At 39.6% G+C, this 22,926-nt stretch overlaps 1 protein-coding gene and 1 pseudogene across 1 annotated transcript in view; both read right to left on the reverse strand.

Moving 5' to 3' along the window:
• The window catches only part of CCL28 (C-C motif chemokine ligand 28), a 39,150-nt gene extending 16,428 nt beyond the window's left edge, over positions 1-22,722 (reverse strand). Inside the window, exon 1 of the mRNA XM_004472899.4 lies at positions 22,565-22,722. Coding sequence (XP_004472956.1) covers positions 22,565-22,628 — 64 coding nt within the window. The 5' untranslated portion in view covers positions 22,629-22,722. The remainder of the gene's footprint in view (positions 1-22,564) is intronic.
• On the reverse strand, positions 286-17,317 carry LOC101436128 (inhibitor of Bruton tyrosine kinase-like; annotated as a pseudogene).
• Positions 22,723-22,926: the final 204 nt, after the last annotated feature.

Genomic DNA, 22,926 nt, shown 5'->3' on the forward strand with positions numbered 1-22,926 from the left:
CCTTTGTAGGATTATTCAGAAGAATAATTCTATTTAAACTTACCATAATAAGTATTTCCTTGCACACATTTTTACAAAGTTACTAAAATCACAATTTCAAGGAATTTCTTTTTAATCATATAAGCTTAAAAATTATATGCTTAAACCGCAAGAAAGAAATTAGATCCTTTCTTATTCTATCTAGAATGATCTGTTACCAAATTTGTAAGAACTTCTTTCCACAGCTTTTTTTATATTATTATAACAATCACAGTTCTAAGGAATGCATCTCAACTCCACAGTGGACTAGCATCCATGTTTATTCCATATCGGTTCTACTAGTGGTCCCTGCAGTATCCTTTCAACAATGACAAACTCGTTAGGGTTGACAAATGCCTTACCACAGACCAATAAATCTTGGATAGCACACTCCTCAATCTCAATCAGAGCCAAGGGTTTTTCTCAACTTCTTATAAGAGCTTCTTCTTGCTGTAGTTCTTCTACAATGGATGCATAAGTGACTAGTGCTACCATGGAAGGAGCAGTCATTGAAGACGATAGCCAAGCTTTAGGGCTGTCTATAAGTAGTAAATCTGAAAAAATTATTGCGTTCTGTTCCTGGGGTACCATTAGTAGAGCATTGTATTAGTCTGCCAATGGGGTGCTGAAGCAAAATACCAGAAAACAGTTGGTTTTTATAAAGGGAATTTATTTGGGGTAGAAGCTTACAATCACAAGGTCTAAAGAATCCAACTCAAGGCACCATAAGGGGTACTTTCTCACCCAATGTCATTAGCCATATTTTGGAGCAAGATGGTGGGGGAAGTCAGCTTGGTTTCAGCCTTCCTTCTTTTTTTTAAGGCTCTGTGGTCCCAGCTCCTTCCAATCTCAGCTATAGGCTGGTATAAACCTCATCTCTCTCCCGGGGGCTCATTTCTCTCCAGGCTTAGCTGCAGCTGTAGGCTATTAGGCTCATTTCTCTTCCCAGAGCCTTTGCTGTGTCTATAGAGCAGTCTCTATTCCTCTGTGTTCTTCTCCTGTGTGTTTTCTTCCCTGGCTCCAGCTCAAACCTCTTACCTCCCTTCTCTGCGGTGTGGTTTCTCCATGAGCCCCTGCCCCCTTGATGCCCCAACCCAACTGATGTGACCCAATTAAAGCCTTAATCATTATTTAATCAAGTAAAAGTGAAACCTCAGAATCCGATATAATCTAATATGCCCAGAGGAAAAGACCAGTTCACAAACATAATCCAATAGCTAATTTGGAATCCATAAACAATATCTAACTGCTACAAGTATCTTAAAACTTTTGGAAGCTGGGATCTTTCAATTCCTTTAAAACAAGCTTTTTTGACATGATCTCTCCAACTATGACCAATAATTGATCTTTTTTTTTTCTTCTAGGAAGAAATCTCAGAATGACTTGGATGAAAATGAATGTAGAGAAGATGACCATGCTTTCACTGGTTTGGGGGCTTTTGAAGTTGCAGGTGAAATGGTTTCCATGGTATTCTTTCCTGAATTACTTTCTTCAGTGGTCATTGCAATCATTTTTCATTGCTTCTGTGCAAGTTTAATTCCATGAGAAATCATTTTACCCAAATTTATCTTTGGTGTAGCTCCACATTTTCATCTACTTTCTTTAATTTCCATGATAGTTTCCAGATCCATGACAGCTGACAGGACTGAAAGAGCCAAAAACCCAATCGGAAGAGGTGGTATTATCAATTCTGCTACTGGGAATAGGCTGTGAAGCAGATATTTTTAGTTCTGGTGATTTTTTCCAGAGTTTTAAATCTTTCCTAGATTATATATTATGTGTACCATTAATATATTGTTTAACCTTCACCTCAATCTTATCTGAGTTAAATCCCATAGTGAAAGCAGGGGACTATAAATCTATAGGATCACCCATTCCTGCATAGCTTTCTTCAGAGTCTGGTGTCAACAGGTCTGGAAAAGATCCCACAGAATTGGTCTTTTACCAGACTTCACTAACCCTGTAGATGGTGGGCTTTGAATAATATCCGAAATGTTATAACCTCCAGAACTATCTGAACGCTTATGTGATTTCTTTTTTGTTTTTGTTTTTGCCTTCTTGAACATGGTTTCCATATAATTTTGTTCCATATTTATTTCTTCTTTCAAAAAGATTATCTCCTGGGAAGTGGATGTGGCTCAAGTGACTGAGTTCCCATCTAATACATGGGAGGTCCTGGGTTAGGTTTCCACTGCCTCCTAAAGAAGACAACAGGCAGGTGCAACAGCTAGGTGCAGCAAGCTGATGCAACAAGAGACACAAGAAGAAAAACATAATGAGAGACACAACAATGCAGGCAACGGAGGTGGTTCAAGTGATTAGGTACCTCCCTCCCATATTGGAGATTCCAGTGCCTCCTAAAAAGAAACAAGGAAGACGAACAGACTCAGCAAGTGCAAACAACAAGGGGGTGGGGAGAAATAAATAAATAAAATAAATATATTTTTTTAAATCTCCATTTTCCACTTCCAAATAGCTAATATGTGGTCCATCTTGATATGGAGTAATGACTCTTTTACCCATTGCTGGAATCATTTTTTGGTAAAACACAGAAAGATCCTTCAATACATCACTACTGAAAATGTCAAGAGACCTTGCTTCAAGTAAAGCTCCATATTCAGTCCTATAAACTATCAACTGTTCAGCATTATACAATGCTGCAAATTCCAGTAGCACAGCAGCAATCTTGAGGGTAAGTTTTTCAGTTAATGCTACTTCACAAATCTCTTTCAGTCAAGTTATGAGAAATTGATCGGCCACCACAAGTTCACTGCAAATAAAACCCACATTTTGAGGGTTCATAAGTATAGAGGCAGTCCAAAATAACTTGCAGTATGTCTGAATGTATTAGCATTTCCAAAGCCGAACAAGTGAAAGCCTCAATCCATGAGCTATTCAGCATACTATGAAAATATTCCTTTCCATCCACTGACTTTACAGTAACATCATACAGAAATGAACTTTTTTTTTTTTTGGCTTAGCTTTGATTTATTACCAGTTTTCTTGAGAATAACATTAATTTTTTTCATTTTCAAATCTAACTCCATCTAACCTATTACTCAAATTAACGAAGCCAAATTTCTTTGCAACATTTTGCAACTTTCTTATGGGGTCATCTTCTCCAATACTTTTTCCTTTTTTAGAAGATTTAGATTTGTTTTTCTGCCTTTCATTAACTGTAGGTGCTTGGTTAATTTATAAACTTCAAGTGCTGACTTCTATTATTATCTTCATGGCAGTTCATTTTATTCAAATGAGAATTTGAGTGCCCTGACATTCTTCTGTTTTTTTGTTTAGATTTATTCTTGGTTATAGCCATCAGTTAAAAAGTCACAAGCACCAGTGTATATAAATTGTAAAAGGTAATCAAACTAGTCAGGATGAACCTTCCCTATCACAAAGAGATGGCACCCTGCAGAGTCTTCATCTTTCTGGTAAATATCTGTAAAGTCTGAAGTAGTGCCATTTGAAATAAACGATTTCTGAAAAAAGGCAGAACATGCTGCTAAAATATATTTATGTGCAGGGAAGATTCTATTCCCAATTTCAAATGTCACGTCATGGATGTTATCCATTTCATCTGTTTCTTTCAACAGTTTGCCAAACTCTTCAAAAAAGGATGATGAAGATACATTTAAAATTTCACAGAGACTTGTTTTAGGATCTGATTGTAGGATATCAAAATTGGATCCTCTTGAATTTGTGTTGACACTAACGGCTCTATGGGCAAAAGTAAGTTTCTCAAGTCGCATTCTTTCATATATGCTTCAGGAATTATGAAGGTTTGATAAAATATCTTTCTTTTCAGAACTTTATCTTTTTTCTTCAAATCATTTCCCTCTAAATCCTTCCCCATCTTGAGTGACAAACAGAATTTCACTTCTATTTAAAGCATTATCAGAAATGAAGACCTGGCATGGGTAGGCCCATTGACATTGCCTTAGAGAGGTGCTGACTGATCTCCAGCAAAATACCCTTCCAGCTTCATCCATTGCAAGAATGTAAATTTTTTGACTCCCATTTTCTTCCAAATGTTTAGGATTAACCTTGTATTCCATATCAACCCCAGACTCAAGACAAGAACCTTTTTCAAATTCAGTTGTTTAGAAGCAATCTTCTTGCACTGATAGTCTACAAGCAAGTGAATATCTGCCCTTGTAGTAACACAGACTGTGACCCCATCACTTGAGCAACCAAAGACAGAGTGATGTCCTTATGATGAAGAGCAGAGACTTGACGAGGAGCAGTTACACAGCTTTCTCCATTAGGATCTAGTACATAACCTAGCAGTCCACATTTAGTCCCATCGCGTACACAGCTTCTCATGTGTCTCATCGTGTCCATAGCACTGTATGAAACCTGCCTGCTGCTACTCCAATGACTGTTCTCCCTTTCAGATATTTTGCCTACATCTGTCTGCGTACATTACAACAGGAAGGTAGAGGAATAATTCCTAACTGATGAAAAATATTTAGATCAAATGTATAAATACATCCACCTTCAGTTAATATAGCAGAATGGTTCTTAGCAGCTGCCACTTGGGGACAATAATGACCATTCAGTCCTTCCACAAGCCTGGGGACCAAGTATATGTGTTTGTCTCTGTGGCCTAAACGTCCTCCAGGACCAGGACCACAGGTACAAACCTGACCTTTTTGAGGCAGAAACACTGAGTGAAATTTACAAAGCTCCGCCTGCTTGATGTAAACCCCATTTCTGGAGAACAGACCCACCATCTCTGGATGACGTTTGCTATTCTGGCTTCCATGACCCGGGTGAAAGTTGTATTATCTCCCCAAGTATAGACAATCTGTAGGATCAGTATTCTTGAATACTACATGAGTTGGTCTCTCCTTCAATACAGGATCCAAAGTTGACAGGACGTCTTAATCTTGAATATATAGGGAAACGGACTTGGCCCAGTGGTTAGGGCGTCTGTCTACCACATGGGAGGTCTGCGGTTCAAACCCTGGGGCCTCCTTGACTCATGTGAAGCTGGCCCATGTGCAGTGCTGATGTGTGCAAGGAGAGTCCTGCCATGCAGGGGTGCCCCTTGCGTAGGGGAGCCCCACGTGCAAGGAGTACACCCCCCCATAAGGAGAGCCGCCCAGCGTGAAAGAAAGTGCAGCCTGCCTAAGAATGGCGCCGCACACACAGAGAGCTGACTTAACAAGATGACTCAACAAAAAGAGACACAGATTCCCGTGCCGCTGACAACAACAGAAGCGGACAAAGAAATAAGAAGCAGCAAATAGACACAGAGAACAGACAACTGGGGGGCGGGTTGAAATAGATTAAATAAATTAAAAAAAAAAAATCTTAAATATATAGGCTAACACCATGCTTCAATAGAGACCAAATGCAATCAATGTGCCCACAAAAAATGCTTCTGTGCAAAGCTGTCCATCCTGACTCCTTGTCTTTCACCAATGGATCCACTCCTTTCTCAATAAGCCAGTCTAACGCTGCTTTCTTTCCACCAGAGGAAACAAGGTGGAGGGCATTCCTGCCAAAGGCATCCTTGATATTGCAGCATTTTAGCAGTAACGGGAGATAAGGGCCTTAATCTGGCTTTCACTGCCCTTTGTTATCACAGAAAGGACATCCAAAGCACGCTGTATGGATGACACTTTAATGTGCAGTCAGAGATGAAGGAATTCATCCTAATTTTTTTTTATACTGCTGATATCTTCAGAACTGTCAGGACTAATTTTAAAAAGCAAAAAGCCAGGACACAATGGCATATTCAGGATGAATTACAGAGAATAAATGGCTGTTCTGGATTAAAATTTAAATCCTCAGGAAAACAGTATAAAACTATGTATCTTTGTACAATTTATTTTGGCACTTAGATTAAAAAACTATAACTCGATAAAGCTTATTTCAAATCCAAGTTTTGTTGTTTTTTTTTAACCTTTCTACAGTTTATAAATTATTCCTGGAATCAAGCACCAAGAGGGAGTGAAAAGGGCATCTCCCCCTCCACACTTTCCGATGCTTTTAAATATCCGTAATTGCAGAGATGCCCATTTGCTCGATGAAAGTGCTGGGGTGATCTCCGTGCCGCAGCGGCGCAGGGCCTCGGCTCGGCGAAGGCAGCAGGAGAGACCGACAGACGCCGGCGGGGCTGGGCGCCAGGGTCCGCCCAGCTCTGGCCGCAACTGCAGCTACTGCCGCAACATTGAGAAAACTCTTCAGAAAATATAAGGAAGAATTACCTGTCTAAGGTGCTTAAGGGGAGGCATCTGGCACAGGGGCAGGCTTCTCGATTACTTTTTAAATAAACCTTGATACCTGCTGCAAGTATCCTTGCCCAATTTACTCTTCAAAATTGTTTTGACTGTTCTTGACCCTTTTCTTCCTATGAATTTTAGGATCAGCTTGTTAAGTTCCGCAAAAATGTTTGAAGTTTTGATCAGAATTACTAAATATGTAACTAAATTTGGGAGACCTGACATCAGAAAAAATGAAAATTTCCCCATCTGTAAATATGGAGTATCTCCCCAACTATTCCGGTGTTGTCTTATGTCCTTCAAGACTTATATGAAGAAAAGTATAAAACATTGTTTTATATCTTAGCTTCAATCTATTCCTTGACTCCTTATTGGTTTTGTATAATAGTATCTTTTTTAAATTGCTTTTTCTAATTATTTTTGATGTAGAAGAACACTGTTGATTGTTTTATGCTGAGCTTCTCTCTAGCAACTTCTATGAACTATTTTAGCTGTAATAATTTGGAATAGATACTCTTGGGTTTTTTTGTTTGTTCATTTGTTCGGCAAATACATTTTTAGCTCTTCTTTCTCAATTCCTGTACTTCTTCTCCCTAATCTTAACATATTGGTTAGGAGTTCCTATACATTGCTGAATAGTAGGGGTGATAGCTGGCATTATTGACTTTATTCTAAATTTATTACAAACATTTTTTAAAAATCAGAGTTGAATTAATTTTTTTAAATTCTTGCAAAAAAGTTACTTAAAAATAAGGCTTTTCTCCCTTAATCTGTTAATCTGCTAAGTGCCTAGAACAGTGCCTAGACCACTGTAGAGCTCAATAGATAATCTTTAAATTAATGTGGTTGATTAATCTATTTTCTTCCTTGCTTTCTTTGGAAAATCCTTATTTAATCATAATATATTGATTTTTATATGCTGCTGAAGTTGATCTGCTATTAATTTATTTGGATTTTCCCATCTCCATTCACCAATATTTACTTGGATTTCTCTCTGTTCACAAATGAGATTAGTTTATGCTTTTCCCGTTATCATCCTTGCATAAGGGTATATTAATTGTTAATTGCAACAGTGTGTTGGATGGCTTTCTCTGTTTTTCTATTCTTTGAAAGTTTGTACAAGGTAAAGATTATCTGTTCCTCCAATGTTTGTTAAAACTCTAAGCTGGGACCTGTGTCTGTTTGAAGGAAGGATGTTTAACTGATTTATTCAATGGTTATTGCCTTATTTAGATTTTCTATATCTTCTTGAGTCAATGCTCCCCTGTCCTCCCCCCACTGAGATGGCTTCCTCGTCTGTTTGCTCATTGTTTTTTGCTTGTTGTTTGTGCTCTTTGTCTGCTCATTGTTTTTGCTCATTGTCTGCTCTTTTTTTCTTTAGGAGGCACCAGGAACCAGACCCAGTACCTCCCATGTGGGAAGCAGGTGCTCAGCTGCTTGAGTCATGTCCGCTCCCTGCTCTTTTGTTTTTGCTTATTGTCTTGCTCGTTGTTTTTGCCTGATCTCTGCTCTTTGTTTTTGCTCATTGTCTGCTCATTCTTTTCACTTGGTGTCTACTTGTTGTTTGTTTGTTTTCCTTGGGAGGCATCTGGAACTGAATCCTGGATCTCCTATGTGGGAGGCAGGTGCCCAACTGCCACCTCTCTTCCCTGCTTTGTTGTGTCTCTGTTTTTCTTCTTGTGTCTCTTGTTGCATCATCTTATTGTATCAGCTTTCTGTGCCTGCCTGTTGCGTCATCCCTCTGTCTTGCTTGTCCTCTTTAGGAGGCACTGGGGACCTCCACTCCCTGCCGTTGTGTCTCTTACTATGATTTTCTGCTTGTGTCTCCTGTTGTGTCAGCTTGCTGCACCTGCCCATCATGTCAGCTTACTGTCTTCTTTAGGAGGTACCAGGAACTGAACCAGGAACTTCCCATGTGGTAGGCAGGAGCTCAATTGCTTAAGCCATACCCACTTCCCAAGAATTTTAATCATAATTAGCCCAAGGCTATCATGGTAAGCTCAACCTCTTTGCCAGTAATGAGATGAAGGGTGCGCATATGACCCATTACTGGCCAATAAAACTCCAGTTGAAGTTTGCTAGAGGCTGCTGGGGACTATTTTACTCCTTGCTTTAAAGAGAGAGAGAGTCACAAGAGAAGGCCCTTTATGTCCCCCTCCTCAAACTTCACACTTCGAATACTGTCATGTGCCACAGCAGACATCTTGAGACCAAGAGGGGAGACATTGCCAGCATGCTAACATGGCAAAAAGTAAAGATAAGAAGAGTTCAGGTCTCCAGTAACATCACTGAGCCACCAATCACACCTGAAATTGCCCCTTACCAGACTTGTTATATGAAATAATAAAATATCTTTACTGTTGAAGTTATCTTAGTTGGTATTCTGTAACCTACTGCTACCCAAATATTTCCTATTAGGAGATAAGATCAGGAACCAGGAGTTGAGAATATATTCAGGTGGTTGAAGCCACTGGAAGATCTAAGGAAAAGCCATGTTGGGTGGTACTGATAAGGTACTGAAGTTGGCTATTAAGATAAGGAATCAACAGATGGATCTGGAACCTGGCAGAGTCCACGTGGACATCAATAACCCCAAGATGGCTGCTGGAAGACCCTCTGCAAGATTTTGCCATTCAGAACAAAACGTCTTCTGGAAGTCAGGAGAAGCCCCGGATATTCCCCCAAAGACTTGATCATTGGGTCCTCATGGGGGATTGATAGGTGGGGTAATCAATCAAAACAGTAAACAGCTGGAACTCCTCCCCTGCCATTAGCAAAGCGGTGGGATAGTTAACTGTTCAAAAAGCAGGCACAGGGCCTGAGCTCTTGCTCTCAAGCACTCTCTCAACTGTGGACTCCTGTCCTACCCTCTGTGCACTGCTCTCACCATTTTTCCTCTGCCATGTGGCCATGCAAGTAAAACTTGGGCATGTGTAACCCATAATGGGGAATTGTAGTCTGTAAATCAGTCCGCTTTATCCCCTTTCAACCCTTTCTTCTCTACCTGGGATCCCTGATGTGTTATTTTCTCCCATTTCTCGTCCCTCCCTACCTGAATAAATTACTGGCCTAACTCACCTCACCTGCTCTTGAAATTCATTTCTGCAGCACAGTCAAGAACCTAGACAAAATCTGGTAACAGTATGATATTCAAAATATTTAACAACCAGTCCACCATGGGCACAAAATAATCTAAAGGTGCACTGGCTCAGTCAGAATGGACATCAGCTATAAATAACTAATATGCTCATACCTACCTGTAGTTGACTCTTTTTATTTTTTTCCTTGTATAGTTGTGTCTGAAGAATGTGTTCCCCATGCAAAGTTACCGTTGAAAAGTTTGGATCTAAATAATAAAACGTATTTATAAATTTTCAAATATCACTTCTTTAGAAACTACAAAATGCACTCAACTCCTGGGTTGATGCATGGAAAACACAAAAGTATTTTGAAAAAACAATTATTAGTATGGCTTATTGTAACGCAAGAGATACAGCTAAATTAAATCTTACATACATTTACTTAAAGTACACACACGCACAGGCACATTTAAACAACAGTTAAGTGTTCAACTCCAGAACCTAGGAAAAGAAAAACCAGAGAATACCAAAAAAACCAGGACGATGGGAAACAGAGAAAGCACAGCATCGTAGCGCTTTACGGCTGGCGTGCGACAGGCATGCGTAGTCATGGCGGCGGAATAGAAGCGACTAGAAGCAGGAATCCGGCGACTGGAGCTGTAGTCAAAGACTGAACCCAAGGCAGAGGAGAAGGAGCAGCGGGCGGCGGCTGCGGCGCTGTGCATGGAATACTGGGCCACTGCCAGCGCGCTTCTGGCCTCTTCGGCTACGCAGCCTGCCCGGCTCCCGGGTGAGGTCAGCGCGTCTTCTTCTCGCCGGAGGGCGATTCCTGTGGGTCGGAAATGGACGTCACGAAGAGGCGGCCCAACCACTGCTAGGAGGACGGGGAGAGCTGGGTGGAGCCCCGACAGCAGCGTGTGGCGGCGGGACTGGCCATGTGCTTGCACGCCCGCAAACACAGTCTTGGCCTTCGCAACCTGGGGCCACCCAGGCACCTGCCCCGTGTCGCCCGGGGCCTCCGCAGGCCTCTGCCCCCTGGGGAGGAGGATGTGTGCTTGCTCGCCTCGAGCTGGCGGCCAGAGGCGCCCAGAACCTCGCTTGGCCTACCGCGGGTTGCCCTTTTAGAGATCTGTAAGGGATTATTAGTTGAGTTGTGCACGTCTTCCTTATCTTTGTTACTTAAAAAAAAATTTTTTTTATCTGTCATTTTCTGATGCAGGTGTGTCAGAATCTTCCACTGTTGGGGGCAGTGTGTCAGACTTTTTTCTTGCCATCCTCATGACTTTTGTTATGTCTATCTCTTGGGGTTATAGTGGCAAATGCCTACAAATACTCTCTTGTTCCACAGGCAAGGTTAGGGCGCAAAACTTGAGAGGGCGTCAGAACACTCAGTAATCAAAATAAAATTTTAATTCAATATTTCTTAAAGTAAAAATGAATGCCAAAATAATCCTTGAGTAAAATCCTGCAATTTCAAATAAAAACAGGATCTGATCCTGCACTTGCACCACTCACTTTGTTTGCTTCACCCTAGTGTATCTTCTTGGTGAAGTTTTGTCCTTTTTCTCATCCTGTGAGAATCCTCTATTCCTATTTTAGCTTTTTACTTAAATTCTACTTTTCTGATGCTAATATTGCTTCACAACTTTTTTAAAAGATTTGTTTGTTTATTCCCCCCCCCCCCCCCCCACGCTGTTTTTGCTGTCTGTATCCATTTGCTGTGTGATCATCTGTACCGGTTTCTCTTTTTGGTCTTCTCATTTTTTTTCCTCTAGGATTCACCAGGATTCGGTCTTGAGGACCTCTGATGTGGAGAGAGGTTCCCTTTTAGCTGCGCCACCTCAGTTCTTGGTTTCTGCTGCAGTTCACCTTGACTCTCCCCTTTACTCTCTTTTGTTGTGTCATAATCTTGCTGCATTATTCTCTTGCTCAGACACTGGCTTACCGCACAGGCACTGGCCTAACATGCAGGCACACTTTCTCTTTGAACGTGGGTCCTCCCATATGGTAGGTGGAAGTCCTGTCACCTGAGCCATATTTGCTTCACTCACAACTTTTTTTTGGTTAGCATTTATTTTTTAAAAAAGCATTTATTACCTTATTGTGTGTGTGTGTGTTTAATCATCCCTTTTCCTTGCTTTTTTCTTTTGTTAGATTGGTAGTTTTCTATATTTCCTTTATTAATACTTTTTACTGAAATTTTAGGCTGGGTTAGGTCAAGGAAAATTTCCTTGGGAAGTATTTACAATAATGTAAGAAGACATATGGGACAATGTCAGCGACAATGTATTACACAGATTTTTTTTTAAACCAACAGTATGTTTGAATAATGGTAAAAGACTGAAAGCTTTCCCCTTGAGATCAGGGACAAGACAAGGATGCCCACTGTCACAACTGTTGTTCAGTATAGTGCTAGAGGTTCTAGCTAGAGCAATCAGGCAAGAAAAGGCATCCAAATTGGAAAGGAAGAATTAAAACTTTCACTCTTTGCAGATGATATGATTGCATATCTAGAAAAGCCTGAAAAATCTACAACAAAGCTGCTAGAGCTAATAAATGATTTCAGTAGAGTGTCAGGATACAAGATCAATGCGCAAAAATCAGTGGTGTTTCTAAACACTAATAATGTGCAATCTGAGGAGGAAGTCAGGAAAAAAAATTCCATTTACAATAGCCACTAAAAGAATCAAATCAAATATTTAGGAATAAACTTAACCATGGATATAAAGCACTTATATTTAGAAAACTATAATGCATTGCTAAACGAAATAAAAAAAAGATCTAAGTAATTAGAAGAACATTCCATGCTCATGGATTGGGAGACTAAATATCATTAAGATGTCAATTCTACCCAAATTGATACACAGATTCAATGCAATCCCAATAAAAATTCCACCAGCCTTTTTTAAGCAAATAGAAAACACAATTATCAAATTTATCTGGAAGGGTAAGAGGCCACAATAGCCAGAAACATCTTAAATAGGAAAAGTGAAGTTGGAGGACTGTCCCTTCCAGACTTTAAATCATATTACCTAGCTATAGTGGTAAAAACAGCATGATATTGACATAAAGATAGACTCATAGAACAATGGAACTGAATTGACTCAGAAACAGACCCTCACATCTATGGCCAAGTGATTTTTGACAAGCCTATGAAGCCCACCCAGTTGGGACAGAATAGTTTATTCAACAGATGGTGCTGGGAGAACTCGAGATCCATAGCCAAAAGAAAGAAGGAAGACCCCAGTCTCACACCTTATACAAAAATTAACTCAAAATGGATCAAAGACCTAAATATAAAAGGAAGTACAAAAAAGCTCCTAGAAGAAAATGTAGGGAAACATCTTCAAGACCTGGTGGTAGGTGGTGGATTCTTAAACCTCACACCAAAAGCATGAGCAACAAAAGAAAACATGAATAAATGGGACCTTCTCAAACTTAAATTCTTCTGTGATTCAAAGGACTTCATCAAAAAGGTAAAAAGGCAGCCCAGTCAATGGGAGAAAGTATTTGGAAACCACTTATCCAATAAGGTTTTGATTTCCAGTCTACATAAAGAGATCATACGGCTCAATAATAAAAGAGCAAGCAATCCAATTTAAAAACGGGCTAAAAATTTAAATAGACATTTCTCTAAAGAGGAAATATAAATGGCCAAAAAGCACATGAAAAAAATATTCTGTATCACTAGTTTTTAGGGAAATGCAAATTAAAACAACGAGATATCCTCTAACTCCACATAGACTGGCCATTATTAAAAAAAAAACAAAAAAAACCCAGACAAGTGCTGGAGAGGATGTGCACAAATAGGAACACTTCTTCACTGTTGGTGGGAGTGTAAAATGGTGCCGCCTCCATGGAAGACAGTTTGAGGTTCCTCAGGAAGCTAAATATAGAACTGCCATATGATCCAGCAATTTCTCTACTATGAATATCCAGAAGTACTAAAAACTTATGGCACAAACAGACATCTGCACACCAGTGTTCATAGTGGCATTGTTCACAATTGCCAAAAGATGGAAACAACCCAAGTGTCTATCCACAAAGAGTGGGTAAACAAAATGTGGTGTATACAAACAATGGAATCCTATGCTGCAGTAAGAAGAAATGAAATTGGAACACATTTGATAACATGGATGCGTCTTGAAGATATTATTCTAAGCGAAGTAAGCCAGACACAAAAGGACAAATATTGCATGGTCTCATTAATAAGAACTAAATATGAATAATAAACACATGGAATTGAAACCTAGAGTATAGGTTATTAGGGGGTAAGAGGAGGGTTGAGAAGAACTGCTGCTTAATGTATGTATAAGTTTTAATAGTAACAGTGTGGAAATGGATAGAGTTGATGGTAACACATAGTAGCACTGGTTTATAGATGGGATTGTGGCTGAAAACAGTCTGGGGAAGTAAATGTCAATAGAAATAAAGCTAAAGCATAATCTAGGGACTGAATAACAGTGAACCCCAAAGTGGATGAGGATAGTGATTAAGGGTAAAAATGCAAGAGAGTCCTGTGAACTAGAGCAGATGTACATCACTATTGCAGGGTAATGGGAATATGGAGAAGCATGGGAAAACTACCATTTGTGTGAGCTATAGACTGTGGTTAACACCAATACTGTAATATTCTTGTATCAATGCCAAAGCTGTACTGTGTTGACAATGGAGGTGTATGGAAAAAGTGAAGTGTGCCAAATGTATGCTATGGACCATGATTGGTGATAATGTCTGATGATATTATCTCATAATCTGTAACAAATGTTCCACCATGGTGTGGTGTTGTATGGGAAATCTACACATCTGTATGATTGTTTTGCAAGTTCACAACATTTGTAACGAAAATATATTCTTTTAAAAATAGTGTCTGTTAGGGGGAAAATACACCAAACATAAAATAAGGACTGTAGTTGGTAGTAATATTTTGATGATGCTCTTGCATAGTTTGTAACAAATGTTTCACAACAATGCAAAGTGTTGGTGGAAGGTGAAGTATGAGACCCGTGTGATGTTATGTATGTCTATTTTGTAAGTTCACAATCTTTACTGTATACTTATTGTTTATGTGTGTCCATGTATGAATGATACACTTCAATTAAAAAAAGTAAAAGAACAAAAAACAATAGTGTATTTGAATAATTTGAGTAAGTGTATTATTTTACTAATTAAAGTGATGGCCACATCGGTAAAATTCCATATTGAGTGCCAACCATGTTATTGTTTCAGGCACTGAATCTACAAAAATGGATGTCATGGTAAGTGCATCTCAGAGTGCCTACAATTAGTTTTCTGACATCATCTTACCAAAATTCCGTGCTGCATTTGACACTGTTACTCATTCCTTTCTTGAAAATTTCCATACCCCTGGTCTATAAAACCTTAATCTCCCCTAATCCTCCACATACTGAAATTGCTTTCTCTTCTCTTCATGGACTCTGTTCTCTCAATAGTTTGCGTTCCTCAAAATTCCATCCCTGTCCTACTACCCCTTTCTTCCTAAATTGTCTGCTTGGCAAGTCCAATCCCTCTCAAACATCAAATTACTACTTATGTCAGAAACTCCAAAATATCTTTGGCTACTTTGACCTCTATCCAAATATTCTGACACGTCAATACATCCATCTGCAGCTGAACGTGCACGTGGATATCCCCTAACTCAACAAATTCCTAGCTGAAAATGTCATTTCCTGCGACTTTACATCTACTTCTCTTTTCTTTTTTCATCTCATCTCTGTACCGATACCCTAGATAGGAACACGAGTCATTCCATCCTTCTCCCACACTCTCCACAGCCAATCACAAACTCCTGGAAATTTTACTTAACGTTTCTCAGGTCTGTTTTCTACTCTCCATTCCTGTTACAACTTCCATAATTTAAAAGTTCATAAATTGTCTCCTGGATGGGTGAGCCTCCCAGTAGTCTCTTTTCTCCAAATCTTGCCCTGCCATGTGATTCTGGTCTCATGGCATTCAGTGCTTTCGTATATCTTAGTCTTTCCCATATTATGTGAAATTAAGGGTTTATGTCTATATAGTTTGGCAATGTGAGTTCCTTCAGGGCATCTTTGCACCCCACCACATAGCACAGTGCCTAGAATTAGCACTAAATAAATGTTATTGGGCTGAACTCTGATAAAGTTTTATATCATTGTTTCATTTTATCTTGTTTGAAGGCTTTTAGCTCCATTAAAATTGTATGTTTGTTTTAAAGAAATAAGAATTACTGGTTTGGGGTCAAGGTCTAGATTTTCTAAAATTTTCTAAAAGTATCCAGTGCTTTATGGAAACATAGCATCCTTCCACTCTCAAGTAAGTAGGGGTCAACTTAATATGATAATCAATCATTTTTAATATTTTAAAGATAATTTTAGTATTTCATTAAAAGTATTACTGTTTATATTATTATTTATGATGTTATTTGTATTGATTCTATTGGAGGCTGCTTTATTTCCATCGACTCTTGGTTTTGGATTATTGTCATTGTTTCCAGCATTAAGTGTCTGCAGGTTGGCTGATTGGTTTGCTAGTAGTGTCTTTCCCTGTCTTGGTTTACGCTATTTTCTAACTGATCACTAGAGGGCTCTGAAAGATTGTTCAGTAGGACCTACTGAAACCCACACTGAAACACTACACAAGTCAGGGTTGTGAATAAAATTGCATTCTGGGTTTTAAGAAAGAATCCTGCTATTGCTCCTCTCTTAGTGGGATGTATTGTACATTATTTTGCTACTCAAAAGGTGGTCCTCTGACCTGCAGCACTGCCATTACTTTGGAGCTTGTTAGAAATGCAGTTTAAAAGCCTTGGTAGAACACTTTAGAGAACACTGTAAAGAGAACACAGGCACAAGCCAGTGTTGGTGAAAATATTCTCAGGATAAAAGCAGTCAGAAAGATATCCTGGGTAGCTATCAGTCGCTCAAGACTATGAACACAACTTAAGAAGGGTAATACATGATTAAACATTGTTCAGAATGTGGTTGCTTAGGGACTTCACACCTTATTGGAGCCACATCACCCTGGATGCCTATAAACTGAATGGACAACTCACCAAGTCCTGATGTGCCAAACTACTATGCCCAAATAAAATCCTCCCAGGTAATTATTGGAAAATTAGTGGATGAGCATTTTTCTTTAACTTAATATAAAGACACCTGGTCACCAGTATTTCTTGAAGCATAGGGACAAGAGTGGTCAGGGAGGAGTCTTGAAGAGTCTGGATAATTTTGTTCCATAGGAACATGCTGAAAGGCATTACAGCGCTGTGGTTAATTAAGCATGTGGAGACATACTATCAGGTTCAAATCCTGGTTCTGCTACTTAAAAACTGGCCTTGTTACTTAATTATTTTAATTACATAACAAAAAGTTGTTAATTACATTTAAAAAGTTTAATGACCTTATTATTTTATCTCAAGATGGAGACGACAATAGCACCTACCTTATAGGGTTGTTATAAGGATTGTATGAGTTTATACATTTGAGTTCTTAAAACAGGGGTAACAAATAGCAATAAATGTAAACAAAAGACATTAACTGGTGGCCAATATGCAGCACAGTGCCTGACACATGGTAGGTTTCCAAGTGTCTATTAAGTGTTTGAAGAATGTGCCCATTACCAATTGCCTCTCACCTTAACTGCCTGCTCTGTGAAATGAAGATGGATCCTTTAAGTATTTTTCCTTTGCCAACTGGCTGATGTTAAGTTTTATCAGTAGAGAACACTGAAGAGACATTGCAAGAAGAAGGGGATTTCCTTCTAGTTTTAGTGTGCACCTACTCCTGAGTTCCTCTAATATGTAACAGCCAGCATTACCCAGTGGCTGGCATCTTCCCCAGGAGGCTCCTGAGGTGGTTTCGTAGCATAGTGCCTCCATTCAGACACCTTCCTATGAAGAACTTTTCCCACACTCTGGCAGACAGATATCCAGCATGTTCTACCAGAGTGGGCCTCAGCAATTTTTCTGCTGTTCATTGAATCTTGCATGGTTGTTCTCCAACAAAATCTGGATCAGACCTTTCCCTTGAGGGCTTTATTTCAGTGTGGGAACATAGGATATTCCTATATTTTTTAGAGTTGTCTTTACTTCTCCCTAACAAATCTCTTGCTATAGTTAACAACCCATTACATTGAACTTTTCTTTCTGACTTTACTATCTGGTTTCTGTCTCCTGACTGGACTCATAATAAATGAATAAAAGAAATTAACATTTCAAACTGTTAGAGAAGTTTGTATTTGTCTGAGATGAATGATGTAAACTTTTAAGAAATGATTAAGTGTGTTGGATATACTATTACCTATGATAAATTAAGTGAAAAAATACAAATAGAATAATATGTATATTATGGTCTCATTTATGTTTAAAAAATCTGCTAATGTGTGTGGGTTTATTTTCATAAATACATAGAGAAAGTCCTTGATGGTTATACAGAACCCCAGCTTATTATTCCTGGAGAGGAGAAGGGAGAGGGATTAAAGAGTAGGAAAGGGAGACTTCCATATTTTTATTCTATATATTTCCAAGTATATATATATATACATATATATTTTCATTACACTAAATATTTGTTAGGTTTACAATTTTTGCAATCTTAGGATTTTTTTTTTTGTAATCTTAATTTTTAAAATTAGCAGCATGGGATAGAACCTTGTGACAGGAAGGTGAAGGGAACTAACAATAATTGAGTACCCACTATATACTGGATGCTTTAGGTACATTATCTCATTTAATCATGAGACTAGGTAACAGAGTTGTTTATATTCCTAGTTTACACATAAGAAAACTGGGGTTTAGAGAGATTACACAACATCCCAAGGTCATGTGGTTAGAATCTGACTTAGCCTTTTGGAGTTCAAAGCCCACACTCTTCTCAATATTCCAGCACTTCTCAAACTGGGTTTTATATCCTTCTAGAAGAGGACTCATGATATGTTGTCAGGGTCCATGAATTCTCCAGAAAATTCTTAAATCTTGTATGTAATTTAAATTATAATCTCAAAATGAACAAACTCTAGATTTTCCAGATGACCATTGCAAAAGAGCACTCACAAGACATTTCATTTTTCCTCTGTATTTATGCTAGTGTTGTTGCCAAGTCCTGTGCTGCCTTAAATGTCTTTGGCCAGTCAGAAAAGAACAAAATGGAACTTCATAATGCAAGAAGGCAGAAGGATGACTTATTTAAAGTGCTGAAAGCAAAACAAAACAAAACAGAAATGCCAACCATGAACACCATATCCATCTAAACAGTGTTTCAAAAATGAGGGAGAGTTTAAGACATTCCCAGAAAAACAAATGGTAAAGGAGTTCATCACCAGTAGACCAGCCCTACAGAGATGGCAAGAGAGAGTTCTGCAGGTGAATGGAAAGGACAATGACAAAAGAACAATGCCATTACTGATCTAAGAAATAAAGAGCTCTAGCGAAGGTAATGACATGGGTAAATATAAATGCCAGTACTATTGTATTTTTGGTTTGTAACTCCACTTCTTAATTTCTATTAGGTTCCTAGGACCTAAAAGGCAAATGCATAATATATAATGATAAATAAGTAGCTTTGGATTCATAATGTATAAACATGTAATTTGTGAAAAGAACTATATAACGGCGGGGGGAGGGAGCATAGTTTATATCTACTACTGAAGTTAAGTTTGTATCAAAGCAAACAAGATTGTTATAGGTTTAGGATATTAAATTTAAGCCCCATGGTAACTACAAAGAAAATATCAGAGAATGGAGACAGAATTAGAGTACAGGTTTCTGGGGGCAGGTGGCAGGGGGAATGGGGAATTAATGTATGAGTACAGGGTTTCTGTTTGAGGAGATGGGGAAGTTTTAGTAATGAGATGTGATAAGAGGACTGAAATGTTGTGAATGTGATTAATCCCATTGAATGGTATACTTGGGAGTGGTTGAGATGGGGGAGATTATGTTGTATATGTGTTCCCACAATTGAAGGAAGGAAGGAGGCAAGGAGGGAGGGAGGGAGGGCAACTAAAGAGATAATAATTAAATGCAATACATCGTCCTGCGTGGGATCTAGCAAGGGAGGAGAAAATGCTAAAAGGCACATTGTTGGAACATATGAAAAAATTAAGGTGGTTATGTAAGTTGAATGCCCCTGTTCTTAAGAAATGCACATGGAAATGTACATGGCACTATTAAGTGTTCAGTGAACATTATATATACAGCATACACCCAAGTGTTCAGAAAATGAATTAATGGATAGATAAGAGTCATAAGGACAATGTGACAAAATGCTAAAATTTGTGGATCTGGGTATCAGTGGGGGCAAGTAGGGGTATGTTGGAGTTCTCTGGAGTTTGTATTATTTTGTAACTGTGCTGTAAGTTTGAAAGTATTTTAAAATAATTTTTTAAAGTCAACATGGAGAGTTAAGAGCCCTTTCTTCCTTTAAAAAGGAGAACCCTATATTACTCAAATATGAGAAGATTGCTATTATGTCACACTGCCTTTCTAGATATGGAAAAAGATATTTAAAAATCCTGAACTACACTATAGGTCTGATGACCAAAATCTAGAGGCATAATCTAACAATGGGACTGAGTCCAGGGAATCCAGAATGTATTGTTTTAACTAGAGGGCACATCTGGAGAGAAAGTGAAGGGCAGATGCCTGAGCAAATCGTGTCACACCCCTTAGGGACGATTCTCTGTGAAATGGAGAGGCAGAACTGTGAAGAACAACTTTTAAGCACAAATGCATAGTCTTGGTAACCCTTCCTAACAAGTCTCCTATGACTGAAGCAAACAAAAGATCAAGTTTTCTTTGGAGATGCCAACAGCAAGCTCCTAGCAAGTATCTGTGGGATTCAGGAGCCATCCCACTCTGAAAATGTAAGTTGTTATGAAGAAGCCAATTTGGGACTCAATGAAGCATAATCCCCTGAGAAAACATAAGTGGAGTTTTAGCCCTAATGTTCAATAAAAACATCCAGGCCCACAAAAGCCCCAGATTGTGGATTTTTAAAATCTGGCTCAGGGCCACTAAGATTGGATGATGTTCATTTTTATGGATTCAGTATTAAATTCTAGGAGCCAGCAGCCACGTCAGCAGATGTGGAGTGTGCCCTACCTTTGGGTAGAATCTAAGGCATTTAATTGTGGGTAAGCAAACTGCTTCCTGATTTAGGCAGAACACTTTGGGAATGCAATTACTTAGCCTTCATACCAGGGTGGCCATTTAAGACACCATTAGGAACAGTTTACAGTTTACTGCCTGCAAGAATGAAATGTATTTCCAAGAGTCCCAAACTGGCATCGTTATGCCCGCAGTTCCTTCATCCAGCCTGCTTCCCTCTCTGCTTTCTGCGCCTGCAGCAATCATCCTGCCCCCTGTGCCTCCTTCCCTGCCCTGCTCAGTGTTCCGCGTTCTCCCACACCTGGCCAATCTCCCACTCCTTCCCTGGAGCCTGAATTGCTTGGTGCCTGCCATGGGCACCTGGCATACACAGACTCTTGAATGGAAGTATGTTCCAAAGAGCAGTGGGTTTCTCCTCTCAGTATCACAACTGTTCTCAGGCCTGGCCTGGTATATTTTAACTCTGTATATCTTATTTTTAAATGGCTGCAGTTGGGGCTTCTCAGAAATGTGACTTGCCTGTGGTCCAAACTGCCTTAAGAAAATCCCCGAGACTAAACCAAAAGGCTACTGTTGGGTCTCTTCCATTCTCATTCTTCATTATCATCACCAACTGTAGCTTTTCAGACACCTCTGTTTTGTTGTCCCACCTTCTCTGCAAGGACTGATCCTCACACCTAGTTTGGTCATGGGCATGGCAGAACTTCCTTCACCCTCTGTCTGGTCTGCCTGCCCTTCCCTCCTTCGTTTCTGGTAGGAGGGCTGCTCCTGCTGCTGGTGGACAGCTGGAAACAGTTCAGAAAGCTGCAAGGAGACACATACCTTTTACTTTAAAGCTTTAGGTGAAAAATTTTTTATTGGTGGCATTGCCGAAGCTAGGAGCAAAGCCATAGCAAGACTTTTGAGAAACAGTAAAAGTGAATCCTAAAATTTCAGTGATGGATTTCTCAAGAATTTTATAGAAACATAAAATGACAAATTGTCTTGGTAAGATAGATAGGGTGATAGAAATTAAGAAGAGAGTATCCAGATTTTTCCTCTGCTCAGTAATAGAGACCCAGTACATTGGTGCACTACTTTGTGGTACAGGGACCTGGCAGTTAAAATGATGATTATTTTAAGATCAGTGGGAACTGAGGCAAACTACTGAGCCCATGGCCTGTCTGAGGAGGGCAGAGGCCAGTCTGGTTCAGCCAGTTCTTGCTGAGGAATGTGGAACCATTGTTATCAGATCTGATTTTCCAAATAAACTTAAAATCCTCTGTATATGTGTAAGAGAGAGAGAAACTGTGTATGCTATGAATGTATTTGGAATCTGCCAGTTTTTAAATGCTGGCTCAATTGAAAAGAATGCTGACAAAATAAAACCATTTTCTACCTCTGTTTTAGACTTCAAGAATCTATTTAGGTTAAAGCTCAAGAAAAGATAGTGGGAAAGTGGGAAATCAGTCAAGTATTAAGTACCTGTACTTAGGATTTCTTAAATACAGTGGTGAGAGCTATTGTAAAATAGATTCTTTCCAGTCTAAATGACGTTAAAATCACTATGGTAGGCTAAGAAGTCACAATTTAAGTTGTCTTTGCTATAATGTGTATGGTTAAATCCCTTTCATCCTGCTTCCCATTCTTAAGGTCAAATTGAAGTTTCAGTTTTAAAGTGTCCACAGCGCCAACTTTGTTCAGAAAACTCGCAACTTACCTAGCCTTAACCCAGTAGGTCAAGTCTGTCTTTTCTTAGGAGTTTGTATACCTGAGTTCAGACAGTTTAGCAGATGGGGGAGAAGGGGACAGATGAATAACAGGGCATTTCTTCCCACCTCTTGCTGGGGATTTACTGAGATACCGTCATCAGAAAAGGAAATGGAGCTCAAAGTTGCACCTGTGTGCAAAGATCTCCTCCTCCAGCTGGCAAATTACTAGTAAAGGTTCCTTCTTGAAATTTCTTCTTGGAGATCTGGAATCTAAACCTCTGCCATTCTCTAATATGTAAGCAGAAAAAAAAAAAGTTGGAAACTCCTACCTGAAAAGATACAGATCCCTGCCCCACACTCTCAGCAGCACCTCCCTCCTTCCAGCACCGGCTTTAGACACCCCTTTTCCCTGGAGGTCTAGATGGCCAGCACCCCACTCACCTTCCGAGGGGGGAAGGGCTACACAGGCAGCCAGGGCCATGAGAGCCAGTCCCCTGTGCTGCATGCCTGCTGCCGCACCGGCTGACAACCCCGTGCCCGTGGTGGTTTTAAGATCAGGAAGTGAGGCTAAAGGTGTCTTTGGGTGCAGAGAAAGAGCATGGAGGGAAAAGAAAGTCAGGAAACCCCGCCCTGGGAGGTGCTCAGAATATCTATTCCTTGTGTTTCCTTCTCTTAGCCTCTGTCAGGCTCTCCATTTGTGCACTCAAACCACCCGGGGCTTCAGGTGATGTCTGTGATGAGGCAGCCGTGGACCTGGCGGCTGGTGAGGTCTTGCAAGCTGCGGGTATGCATCAGAATCACTT

This window comes from Dasypus novemcinctus, chromosome 2 (assembly GCF_030445035.2).
Source record: "Dasypus novemcinctus isolate mDasNov1 chromosome 2, mDasNov1.1.hap2, whole genome shotgun sequence".
NCBI classification, from domain to species: domain Eukaryota; kingdom Metazoa; phylum Chordata; class Mammalia; order Cingulata; family Dasypodidae; genus Dasypus; species Dasypus novemcinctus.